General features: G+C 36.2%; 1 protein-coding gene across 1 annotated transcript; it reads right to left on the reverse strand.

Annotated features, from left to right (window-relative positions):
- Positions 1-1,936: 1,936 nt before the first annotated feature.
- Positions 1,937-12,431, reverse strand: LOC134006552 (uncharacterized). The gene is made up of 11 exons (XM_062445468.1): positions 12,368-12,431; positions 11,933-12,241; positions 11,495-11,615; positions 11,059-11,095; positions 10,905-10,973; positions 4,223-4,271; positions 3,827-3,916; positions 3,410-3,661; positions 2,890-3,225; positions 2,079-2,169; positions 1,937-1,970 (listed from the first exon to the last, which is right to left on the reverse strand). Exons 1-11 carry the CDS (start codon positions 12,429-12,431, stop codon positions 1,937-1,939), a joined length of 1,452 nt encoding a protein of 483 aa, XP_062301452.1.
- Between the last annotated feature and the right edge of the window lie 492 nt (positions 12,432-12,923).

Here is a 12,923-nt window from a genome sequence, read left to right on the forward strand (position 1 = left end):
TAAATATTTAATATTGTATAAACTGCTGATTTAACCAGCTGCTGTTTTGCTTTAAATAAAAACAAAAACAAAACAACTATATTAACAGCATATAAAGTTCGCGCCCCCCTCTTATTATAGTGGTACATCCCGTTCCCGAACGTCATTGAGATTTGAAAACAGAATTACTTTCACTTTCGTCAACTGACGTCTTTCTGATATATTACTGCTGTTGCACATACCCACAAGTAGGTTATAGTACTAATCCCTCAAAGCAAATTATAATTATTCAAAACGACAGAAGCCAGTCTAAATTTCTTAATTATTAATATATTTGAAAAGTGTTGCATGTCATGTGAGAGGCTGAAAAGACAAACATTTGTATAACCTAAATATTAAATATGTATAGGCCTAGTTAAATGTTATATGTTGTTATATGTATGCGTCACATATGCATAACGTTAGTCCTTTCCAATATGCCATTTTAAACTTTTTACATGAGCAATACAATTTGAGTGATGTGAATGTTTGCTGGGTTTCCAGATAGAGACATACTGCAGCCTTCATCACTGGACAAACAACTCTTCACTGCACATGAATGAAATGAAGAAAAACAATAATCATGTTGCAACCAACATTTCAAGGAGAATTAAGTTTTGTTCATTGGTTTAAACACTGCATGTCTGTGAGATCATTTGTCTGCATTGACTTTCCTATTTCTCAGTGAAGCTGCATTTGAAAACTTGTGATCTGGTCTTTTTCACAGTAAAGCTGATTCTGTTCATCAAAGCTGCAACACCATTATACACAAGTGTAAATCCCTTATGGCATTTTTAATTAGCTGAACACGAATAAATAAAAAAATAAATAAACATACAGAGGAAAAGCGAGGGGAAATTATTGCAAAGATCACATCGCAAAAATACACATAAGTAATTGACAAAGATGTGTTCTTACATAAATACATTTTCTAAGAATACACAAACATTAAAGTGCAAAATCACAAAAAAGAACAAAATACATATACAAATACAAATGTCCATTACATAATATATTATCTCTAATTCAAACTTTACAACACACAATAGATGAATATTAATATATTCTTACTAACTTCACATTTCAACAGTATACAAATTAAGAAGGAAGGCATCCCAATTTAACAGAAATTTGAATTATATGCCTTAGTAAAGCACAGTTTGGGTTACTTCAGTCCTCATAAATGCCATTGTAATCTCTGTTCTTTTCCAATATGCACACTAGATGGCGCCACAGTACTCTTAGATCTGTCTGTGGCTCAGTGCCATGAAGTGCCATCAAAACACAACCTCAAGGCTTCAACCTACTTTGCTTTCAACTTCCCCCGAATTCTTTTTCCTGCTTCCTGTTTCCTGTGCTTACATTGAAACATTTGTCATACCAAATGTTAAGCACTCCCTGACATACATATTCGTCACAACTGTTCTCTGACTCACCCCCTCAGTTTCTTGCTCCACTGATCAAGTAAAAGTCATCTAATTTCCTGTGTATTCACATGATCGCTATGACAAAAAGGAAACATCTCAACCAGCTTTTAGACTTGTTTGATATATTAAATTGCACTGTTTTACAATCAAGAGTCACACTATCTTGTTTACTGACAGCTAATATAACAAATATAATACTCCTATGAAACACTAGTTATGTCAACTGACTTTTTACATTCTAAATGTAGCTGCTTGAAACTGCATAAAGAAAGATAAAGTGCTTAATATTGCAATCTAAAAGAAATGCAAATAGAAGGTAGGTTTTCAAAACACAATGCATGAGTACATGCATCTTGGATCGCAGATTTTAGCTTAACTGACTGTTACATCCCTCAAGTTTAGAAGCAAAGAAATGCTAATTTTTGTAATGCTTGCATGCTTGAAAAGTGATAGTCCAAGATGGTGAAAAATGACTTCTTAATTAAAGTTCTTTAAACGATGTCAGGTCTTCTGTCAAGCTTTGACCTGCAAGGAAGAAAGAAAAGCAGAGTTTATTTTACTGTGGAAAGCCAATTACACATAAAAGACATGATATTGTGCAACTGGATAGATTTTTATCATGCAAAACCTCACCTTTTTCTCTTGATCACAACAGTAACAATAATGCAGGACAACACTACAATAGTAATCGCAAATGCAATCCATAATAAAGACCGTCCTCCACCTGGAGAAAAGAAAAAAAGACACAGGGTTAGTCTGTTTCAGTGCAGTAATACATCAAATGACATTCCCCGAAAAGAGGAAGGCGGGAAAAGTTTATGGTTGCATTCTGAATTGTAAATGTTGACACAACTTCCCCAACTTTATCTGTGTATAGATCTGTCATGTAACCTCCCTGGAGAGCTAAACAAACTCACTGGGTGTTTCTCTTGAACATGAAACTTAGCAACAAATGAAACTGAACCTGAGTCACTGCACAGCTGACTGGCCATGAAGAACAGTAATAACCTGTTCTTAACATTTACAATTTGCACTTTGAAATACAGAATAGACTCTACACTGTTGTTTATTGCATCATGTCTCAAATTGGCTTTTTCCCTTCAAACAATATGACTTAAATTTCAGTAATTTTCTTGGGTTTCCGGTTGAGTAATGAGTCATCTGGGATTCATATATCTTCCAGGCATCCCACTATAAACCTGTTTCTGTTTGACGTCACACTATACAGTGACATCACATCCAGTCAATGACAGGGAAGAGGGGAATTTTCTACAACCTCTTAGGTAAGTCACTCTCTAATGAATCAGACACTGGTCTTCAGAAAAGTCTAGTAGCCCCTTCTGTCATTGGGCAGTTCACTAAATATATATTGTTAATACCAGTTAAAAACACAGCAGTTGATGTTAAAGTAAAACAGTCTATACAAAATGATTGATATGCATACCCTCCTCTATAATGTCCTCTTCATTGCCTTCACGTAAAGGAAAAGGAATCGACTCCAGCCTCTGTCCCCTCCTTCCACTATTCACCAGGCAATTTACATTTCCCCTCCAGTCTGCAGATACTCTCAGTGTGATGTTGCTGCTGCTGGTAAACGTGTGGTCACTGTTCGTTACGGTGATAGTCTCTGTTTCTTCTGAGTCGGTTGCAGGACGTGAAACCTGCCACTGAATGGTGGGAGCTGGTTTACCTGTTGCAGAGCAGCTAAACACAGCTTTCACATCTTTATCCTCTTGTTCTGGGCTGGGAACTTGCACGGCAGTTTTCACCTCGGATAGTCCTTGATAGAGAATTGAAACATTTTTGAGAACCTCAGCCATTTTTTTCCAGCTATCCTTACAAAAGACTATTTGATCATTTGGGTGCTTGTGGTTAGAATTCACAGAATCAATCACAGAAACCTTTCCTAATAATTTTAAAAAAAGTCTCTTTCCATCGACATGTATGGTTTCCCTGTAATTTACCTTGCACTGTGAGGCAAATCTGTGTTCTTTGGGAACCCTCCGGATAGGCATTGAACGAGCAAATATAACAGCTTTCATCTTCCCATGTTAAATTCCTCAAAACGATAGATGTTGAGCTGAGAGACGCCTTTGTGAACATCAACTTTTGCTGGTAAGGATCGTTCACTTGCTCTCCAAACCGCTTGCTGTAGGTTGCCAAATTCTCTATGGACTGATCCTTGAACAACCTCTGCCATGTGACCTGGAGCACACCTGTGGGTAATCCCAAATGGCAATCCTCCAGTCAGTATTTACAGAGGGAAAACATCTCAAGTTATATAAAACATATCTTGTATTCTAACACAAGGAGAGAGAAATTACACCAATGAAACATTATAAACCAGGTTGCAGAAGATACGAGAAGGAGAATATGATCACCTGTTGGGTTCTCCAGTGTGCAATGGTAATGTGCATCACCGCCGTAATCAGCTGTTTTGTTTCCATATCCAGTAATCTGCGATGTACAAACTGAAAAAAGAAACAGTGTCTCTAAGAGCAGACTCAAGGTAAAATATCCATTTGTTATGTTACATATAAATATCAATTTGTTATACATATATGCTCATAATGCATGAATAAGCTTTAACTTTCAGTTTAATCAGGAAAAAATATTTTAAAAAGAATAAAACAATTAGGATTTACAAAATACAATAAAACAATATAAGCTACATTACTATAAAAAAAAGGCTGTACTCTGTTCTGTATGCTACTAATAAAGCTACTAGAATGAATGTAGAGGAGGTTTGTCTCTCTTCCATCTCCAGTGTCACTCACCTTCCAACAGAAAACTGGTAAGTATCAGGAACTTCAACATCTTCCTCCACTGACGTACAAACAACACTGACAGTTCAGCAGCAGTGCAGCCTTTTAAGCACCAAAGAGAAAGAGAAACTATGAGTGGGGACTTTGCTGTGTAGGTGCTGATTACAAGTGTGCTGATTTACTGGCAGTCACTTGAGTGAAGTATTACTCTGCACATTTTATTTAAGATTAAGATTTTACAGACAAAATGTATGATCAGATTTTAAAATTTGATGGATTATCATACATTAAACTGTAGTTTACTGTTGTACCAGTAACTCCACTTTGACTAATCACAATAAAGAACTTGTTACATATTATATCAATACTACTACAACAACACAAATGTAATTCTTCGTAATTAATACTTGAGATATTTTAAGCACATTTAGTTGCTATGACTTCCATACTTAAATGGTAAGCAGATTGCCCTTACAGCATCTTTCAAGTCAGCCAGTCACTCAAAGTGCTTTTACACTACAAATCCCCTTCACCCAGCTATTGGGAGCAATTTGGGGTTCAGTATCTTTGTCAAAGGACACGTCAACATGTGGACTGGAGGAGCTGAGAATCGAACCACCTATCTCCCAATTACAGGACGACCCGCTTTACCTTCTGAGCCACAGCCAAACCCCCTTACTTAAACCAGTCTATGACTTAAACATATGAAACTTTGAATGCAGGACATTTACTTGTAATTAAGTATTTTTAAATGTTTGGTATTGCAACTTGTGCTGATTTGAATATTTCTACCATGACTGCTTTTAGCCAAATGTATCATCTTGGTCTTTTTTCTTTTTAATTAATAATGCAAATTATTTGTGTGCACTTGGATAGAAACTATTGTAGAAGATGTAAAAACAGACCGTGGACCCCAATAAGTCTATTATTCACTCTTGCAACACTATAAAGGAACAAAAAACAAGCCTGGGCTTATTTCTTCCTCATTTGACACTCTGAAACTGATATTGATTCACACTTCTAATCTCTAATTACTCATATTTCTACTTCTAATAACACTACTGTAATGATCAGCAAACTGTATACTTACTGTAATGTTGACAACTCCAGTAATCTCAAGTGGTCAGAAAAGTCCCAGAAAGAGGAAGTGTCCGGAGCATTTGCGCATTTTGCAGTTTGAGGTTTTAAAAGCACCGTTCTCTTGGGGAGTCCATGTTTGAATCAGATTTTCATGACGGTAAACACGTGTGTAACACTTAATATTTAGGTGTTCCCACCTTACAAGAAAACTCATGGCAGCCAACTCAAAGTGAAGTCAATAGTAGGAAAGTCCACTCTCCTTAGGAGTACTGCAATACTTATTAGTGATAAGCTGTAAGAAACATCAATCATACTGTAAAGCTTCCCAAAAACTGAGTCAACTGCTAATATTACGCAATTTTTATTATATGGTGCAATTTTGGAACCGTATTTTAGTATAGGATGATTACAACAATAAAGGCAACACAATTTCTGCTTGATATGAACCTTTGCATTTTCATTATTGGGTTTTTATTTTATTTTTTTATTGTATGTTTTTATGCTTCCAATTCTTGCTGTTGAATGTTGGTTTTTATGTAAAGCACATTGAGTTGCCCCTTGGTATGAAATGCACTATATAAATAAAGCTGCCTTTCCTTGTCTTGCCTTCTGTTCAAATAACTTTATCATAGTTACATTCCAGTCATGACAGTGTAACAAGTCACGTTTCAGAAATCCCAGGAATGCCATGCATACTGTATATATTAATCACAGTGGTGTCTGTAGTTACCAAACTTTCCAGAGGTCAGAAGCATCCTGTGATTAATATCATCAGGAAATCTAACAAACATTCAGTACAATGCGACTGGAATCTTGTGCAATGATGCTGTTTTCCTTCCTGCATTTTTCACTTGATACACAACAGGATAGACAAACAGAGGTCACATGTTAACAGAAGCACCAGATCAGATTTGAACCCAAGATGCTGCCTTCCTGACGTGGCCTCTAAACCACCTCTGTGAGTTTGTTGTCCCAGATACAACTACTAATCTTATATAGTTAAGTCTCTCATGAAATATTGTTTATCAAACAGTATGGGGGGGATGGGAGTTGCTGCATAATTCCTCTTCAATTTCTTGCTAGGAAATAACCTAACTACTTCCTGGAAGGGTTACTTCAGAGCGCCAAACATTTGTTTAGGCAATCAATTGACTCAAAGTCTGGGAAAAATGATGATGAATGTACTTCTGATGGGAATACTTTGAGGCAAACCAGTATCATTTTCAATATTCTCTTTACTCATTATAACCTCATAAATCTAATGAATCATCAAGATTAGACAACTCAAAGTGCTTCCAAGTCTGACTGTACTTTATAGGTGTGTTACAGGTTAATGAGTATATTACAGATTATATGTTTCAAAGTGCAAAGTCTTCTGCAGCAGTATACCCAATTTTGAAATTACAAAAAATCCATTTCAAGTGATAAATTACATCTGGGAAGTACCTGTCCTACCTGGCAGCTAAGACATGTAATTTTAAACCAGAACACAATGCTAAAACTGTTTGCTATTATCATATACCAGACCATTCATTTACAGATAAGACCGGAAAGTATCTGCTATTTTGGTCACAGTTGCCACTTCCTTTACTTTTAAACTTATCTCTATGCAACCAGTTGTTGACAGTAACTAACAGTTACAGTAAAATTAAAAAGTTACAGTAAAGTTGACAGTAAATCAACTTTAGATTGTTTTGAGCATCTTTGAGTGATTTGCAAAAAAAAATTAAATAAAAAAAAGGGCTCAAATGAGTTTCTCAAGCCATGGCTTCTTCAGTAACCTTTTTTATTTCTCCAAAGGTTTGTTTGTGCTGGTGTGTTTATGCAGGATTTAGGGAAGACAGGCCCTAGAGTATGATGCATTGCAACTTCATGCAAAGATATACAGGGTTATAAAATAGCCTCTTATGGTCCAATTCTTTGTTTAATATTTCTGTGTGGGTCAGGTTTGTCAGATAATGAAATTTCATGCAGAGTAATTGTTAAAATCTGAATAACGGCTAGTATCAGCACTGCTACAAAGAGGAAAAAGGGACACACATATTTGGACTTTTTTGGCACCAAATAAAGCTCTCAAGCTGGAAACAGGATACTGAATTATTATCAGTTTAGTTTCCCTTTATTGAGATAGGCCTTTAATACTGCATAGTCATAGTCAGTAAGAGCCAAGACAAACATATAATCATGCTTTAAAATGCGTGACTGTGTTTGAGAAATGCAGACCTTGTCACGCACAGAAGCACTTACTTTGCAACTTTATTTAAAGAAAGCTGACTCGTTTTCCTCAATCATGCTGAGAGAATCGACACATAATCAGACATGCTGGAGCCCTGCCACTGGTCTGACCCAGATCATTGCCCTTTCCAAGCCAAAAGAAAATTCAGGATGTGTAAATCAATTGGAGACAGTATATGTTTGCTTAGGAGTGTAGAACAGAAGAATACATTATTCACTGAAGTAGGGGTTTTCCAGACCTAGTTCTTTTTCTGTAAATAGGGAATAATATCACATTTATCAGGGGAAGACCAGAGAGAAAACAACAACAACAACAACAACAACAACAACAACAACAGCATAATTTTGGCCTGTCTGTGTGTTTGTAGAGTGAAACTGAAAGTGCAGAGATTAGACCATGGATTTGCATAAAAAGGAATGTATAAAACAAAGGACGGAACCAATTCAGTCATTAGTGTCATTGTTTTAAAAATCATCACCAACCCATTACAATGTCCAGATGTTTTAAACATTGGGTACTGCTACGTGACAGCAGACGCCATGGCTTGCACACTTGGCTGCATTAACCCTCCTTCCTTTAAGAGCAGATACAGATAACAGATAACTGCTATCTGCTGTGCAAAAAGTGTATCAGATTAAAAAAAAACAAGAAACCCAGCAAAAGCAAACAATTTGATAAATGGCTCTTACAGCTGATTAACCCCGAGATAGAGAAATCAGAGTTTTCAGTTTCAGAACAGCTAATCAGAGTCATATCAATCAACTCTGACAAAACTGGCTTCTGTATAACGCATGGATAAATGTAAAGCAGGTATTCAGATTTTAAAATAGCACCATATGGAGATCCTGAAATGCCAAATAATCTAAAATATTCCTTACAAGACAGGCAGACTATTCCAGGACTGCCTTTATCCAGGTGTATTTCACCACATTCACAACATCACACTCACACACTCTCAGTGCAAATAAACACCCTAATCTGCATGCAGGTGCACAGTAAACCAAATGACCAGCACCTGACTATGTTAACAAGATTTAAATTGGAGCCCTAAAAAGTTCTACATTTCCTATTCCAAGAAATAAAGTGCAGCAATGATACCTCCAGACCAGACAAATCCCCCCTCAGTCCTCCATACAAAAGGGAAGTGGGGGTCAAGGCACCATTCAATGAGTGTTTGATGGCACTGCCTGAGGTAGCACATGAAATTGGGTGACTGTCGGGCTGAGAAGCTGACAGACCAGTAAGGCTTTGAAAAGATGACCTTGCTATGCAGCCTGAATGATGTAGCACAGACAGATTAGTACATTTAAAAGGATCGAGAGTGCACAGTGGGTTTGACACGCAAAACAAAGATAGGCAATGCCACAAATAAATTAAGAATATGCTAAACCAGAAATGACAAAATAACAGTAGAATTTGGCACAAAAAAAGAAGAAAAAAGGACAAAGGGTAGAACAGGCTGTAGGCAAAACAGTATCAAACTACCCTATAATAAAGCAAAAGTGTATTAAAAGCATCATGAGATGGTCTTCAGTAGAGTAGATACTGATATGTTTCATTCCACCTCAGCTATGGTCACACCTGCTAAATAGGTGCGGCTCTAGTGCCACCTGCTGGACTCACATCATAAAGAAACTTGTCACTTTTAAAGCGTGGGCAATATAAAAACTAACAGCTCCTACCTTTACAGATGGGATCCAACCCGTCTTCCACCACTCTGGACGCTCACTACTGGGCTTAACTCTAATTTGCAATTTCTACTATTAATAGAAAGCTAAAATAACTTGACCTGTGTGTGCCCGGATGACAATTGAATGAACTGTGTTGTGGTTTGTTGTGGCGTTTTCCTTATATGGAAAGTGACAGCTAAGCGAAAGGGAGGACGTGACCAGCCAGGTAAAAATGGCTAGGCATACAGCTGTAGTATATTAGCAGAATACCAAAGATAGTTCTGACATACCACGTTCAGGAAAATTCATCACATTTTGTTGAATTATTTTGACTCAGCCTATATACAAAAACAATAAGATGGGGAAGTACGCATGATGCTCTCAGATTGCCTTTTCAGTGAAAATGTTGGTTGGTTGGATCCTCTTGATTGTAGAGATAGTTTTATAATAAGAAAACATTTTGGAGGATTTGCCTTTTATGCAAACTAGGACACAATTTCTGGTGTTTGTGTCAGCCTTTCTTAAAACTACAACTAAAAACAACACTTTTAAAATTTCCACTGCTTGTATTTATTTTATTTCCCCTGTTTTATTATTTTTATATTCAGCACTTGTTGCAGTTTTTGCACTATTTTGGCGCCATTGTGACGGAATCTTGTTATGATGTGATCTTATCTTATCTTATTTGATCTTATCAGGGAGGAACAGGTCAGCAGTGAAATAGAGGATTGTTTCACTCAGAGAGATGAAAGTTTCCTGTTCATCACTAAAGCTTAAAGTGTAATTCTCTAAAATGAACAGCAGATGACCTCTCTGTGCTGATTTGATCAAAGTGCAGCTACAGGTAGACAACAGCATTTCATTAACATATACTGGAGCGACATCTACTGGTCATCTGGAGGTTTTCACTACAGTCACAACACTGCATGTTGTTGCTGAATTAATATATGTAAACTACAATTCATTCAAATAAGAACTCTAAAGTCACAAAAACAGAGCAGTGGTATTATTGTATGTTAAATATAAGATATAAAAGTGTTGCCCTCCTACTAAAACCTCAGAAAAATATTTCAATGGAAATAAGCTATCTAAAGGTGATTCATCAAGAGTAAATGTATGTTTGTACAGTACATAATGTTAAAAAAAATCTAAACAAAAATAGACCCCCAAACAACCCCAAGTTATGACTCACACTGTGTTTATATTATTAGAATAAACAACACATAGCCACATATAAAAGTGTGTAGCTAATTAAAGCCTCAAAATGAAAAGTTGACCATTAAGTCTAATTAGGATATGTTAAACTCTTCCAAAATGATTAAACTATTTGAACCAGAGTTGGAAAACTGAAAATAAAAACTGACATTAAAAAAGGACATGTTTATTTATAAGATACTTTGCAGATTTTGACCATTACACTTGGTAGACAATATTATTATATATTATCCTTACTGGGTTCATTTTAAGAGATAAAACATACAAAAAGAATACACTGCTATGTACGTTTTACAGCTGTTAGAATTAAATATGAGTGTACATCTAATAAAGCAAAAATAGTGCTACCATGTGGACATCTTGAGGTATTACTCAACAGTAACCATGGACACGGATACAGTTTAGTTTCATTGCAGCTCTGATAAAAAAAAGTCCCTCAATTTGTCTCATTTCATGTAATCATATTTGAATTATTGGTGTTAGGGCATTGTACTTTGACAGTTGAATAAAGGCCACACCGTGTTTGTGTGAAGGTGCTGTACGGCTCAATGTCTTGAAGCTCCTGCAGATAAACATTAAAAAATGAATGAAGTTAAATGAACAGTAGTCATGAAGTGGATGAAATAATACACTTTTCTGTACTGTACCATGTTTGTAGGACTGCTCAGCGGCTCTTCCTGTATTCTGTTAGTTGAACAGACAAAAGAGCACTTCATTAGAAAAAAATCTTGACCTTCTTGCACTTTGAATTTATTAGACAAGACAGGAAACGAAACAGCACGTCTTCCCTCATTGTGTCATATGAACGTGGAAGTCAAGATCTTGTTACAGTATGTGACTGTGGTGAGGTCAAAGCCACTTAAACTGAGATAAACATGCATGAGAGGTGATATTTTTAAAGAAAAGTACTTTTTAAATAATATACCTGATTTACAAAATGACAACAGGTGATGAAAACACTGCATATTAATGAACCACAGTCCATATAATCATAATGTTTAAGAGCACCTGATGCTTTTAAGTCATGAAGCAACAAATGAGAATGTATTAAAAATATAAAATATGACTATTAAAGTCTCTCACCTGTTATTTTTTCTTCTGTGGATACATTTTAGAATAACTCCAGTTATAATGATGAATACAATCACACCAATAACAGAACTGGTAATTGATGTTTTTGTGGACTCGTGTGCCTCCTCATCCTCTAAAAAAACAAAAACTTGTTGTCAGATAAATGGCAATGGAATTTTCTCTAATTGCAAAACAAAAAAAGGTAAGATGTAACTGAAATTTTTCATTGTTGAAATCTGCATATGAAACGCTAATAAATGACCACCGCCAAGACCAAAATCAATGTTACTGTGAACACTAATGCTGTTTCAAGTACAATATTTCTGTTATAATTACTGCATGTTGTATAAACATCATACTGTCATGTTAACAATACAATCAAATCAATAAAATAAAAATCACCATACATATAGCCAAAAGTATGAGGAGAAATATATAACTTGTGTTTACCTTCCACAGTGATGTTAAGATGGAGAGTCTCTGTATATCCAGGATATACACAATCACAGCTGTAGTTCCCACTATCCTCTGGTGTTAAACTGGTCAGGTGAAGAAATATAGTTTGATTCTCTTTCATGAGTCTGAACCTGGAGTCACATCCATGATTAAAGCCGTGTTCAATGCGATACATCAGGTTACACTCTGGTCCTCTGATCCTCTCTGTGTTGATCTTACATATTATAAGTGTGAGAGTCTTGGTTTCATTGGTGCATATTTTAGCAACATATGGTTGTCTCCCAGTGGTGTTCACATCAGTCACTGAAAGAAACAGTCATAAAAGTCAGTATGAAATATTTAGTTGGTCTATTTAAACCAAAGATGATTAGAAAACAATGGCAGTCTTAAATGATAAATGATAAAAAAAAAATAGTTCCTGTACAGTACCTTGGCTGTTGTTATATGCAGGTAGCAGCAGAAGCAGAACGAACCACAGTTCACAAACACCCATGTTGGTCAAGAGGTCTGATCAACAGTCTAAGTGCTGCTGTCAGTGAAGAGTTTACTGAACTGAAAGGGAGAAACTGACACTCCGATTTGATATAATCTTTAGATGCGTAAACCTCAAACTCTCTCAGAGGTACGAGATGACGTCTCGTCTGTTCTGCAAAAGGAAGTGCAAGGCATGGCTGCTTTTATAAATAGGCACTCTAAAAAAGGTGAAACAGATTACAATACAGAAAGAAAGTAGCTCAGACCTTCAAACATCAGCTCTACAGTCATATGATCAGACCTCTCTTGGAGCTACATCCACTAAGAATAAGCTAATACAAAACATTGCCTGCTTTATGTCTTACAGTATCTTACCTACACTACAGTAATTATGTTACATCATTTAACACTGCCTCAACTGACTTTTGTGGGTATCACATTTTTACAGGCCTGTGCATGAGACAAAGACAGCTAGCAGCATGTTCTTACCACCTTTTTTTGTAATACGGAA

This window comes from Scomber scombrus, chromosome 24, assembly GCF_963691925.1.
Source record: "Scomber scombrus chromosome 24, fScoSco1.1, whole genome shotgun sequence".
NCBI classification, from domain to species: domain Eukaryota; kingdom Metazoa; phylum Chordata; class Actinopteri; order Scombriformes; family Scombridae; genus Scomber; species Scomber scombrus.

Bases quoted from the DNA above. Each gene is read 5' to 3' on its own strand.
- LOC134006552 (XM_062445468.1), bottom strand. From the start codon at position 12,431: ATGGGTGTTTGTGAACTGTGGTTCGTTCTGCTTCTGCTGCTACCTGCA. The intron at 12,242-12,367 runs GTACTGTACAGG...TGTTTCTTTCAG, and splicing joins TGCATATAACAACAGCCAAG to TGACTGATGTGAACACCACT. The intron at 11,616-11,932 runs GTAAACACAAGT...TTGTTTTTTTAG, and splicing joins TCTTAACATCACTGTGGAAG to AGGATGAGGAGGCACACGAG.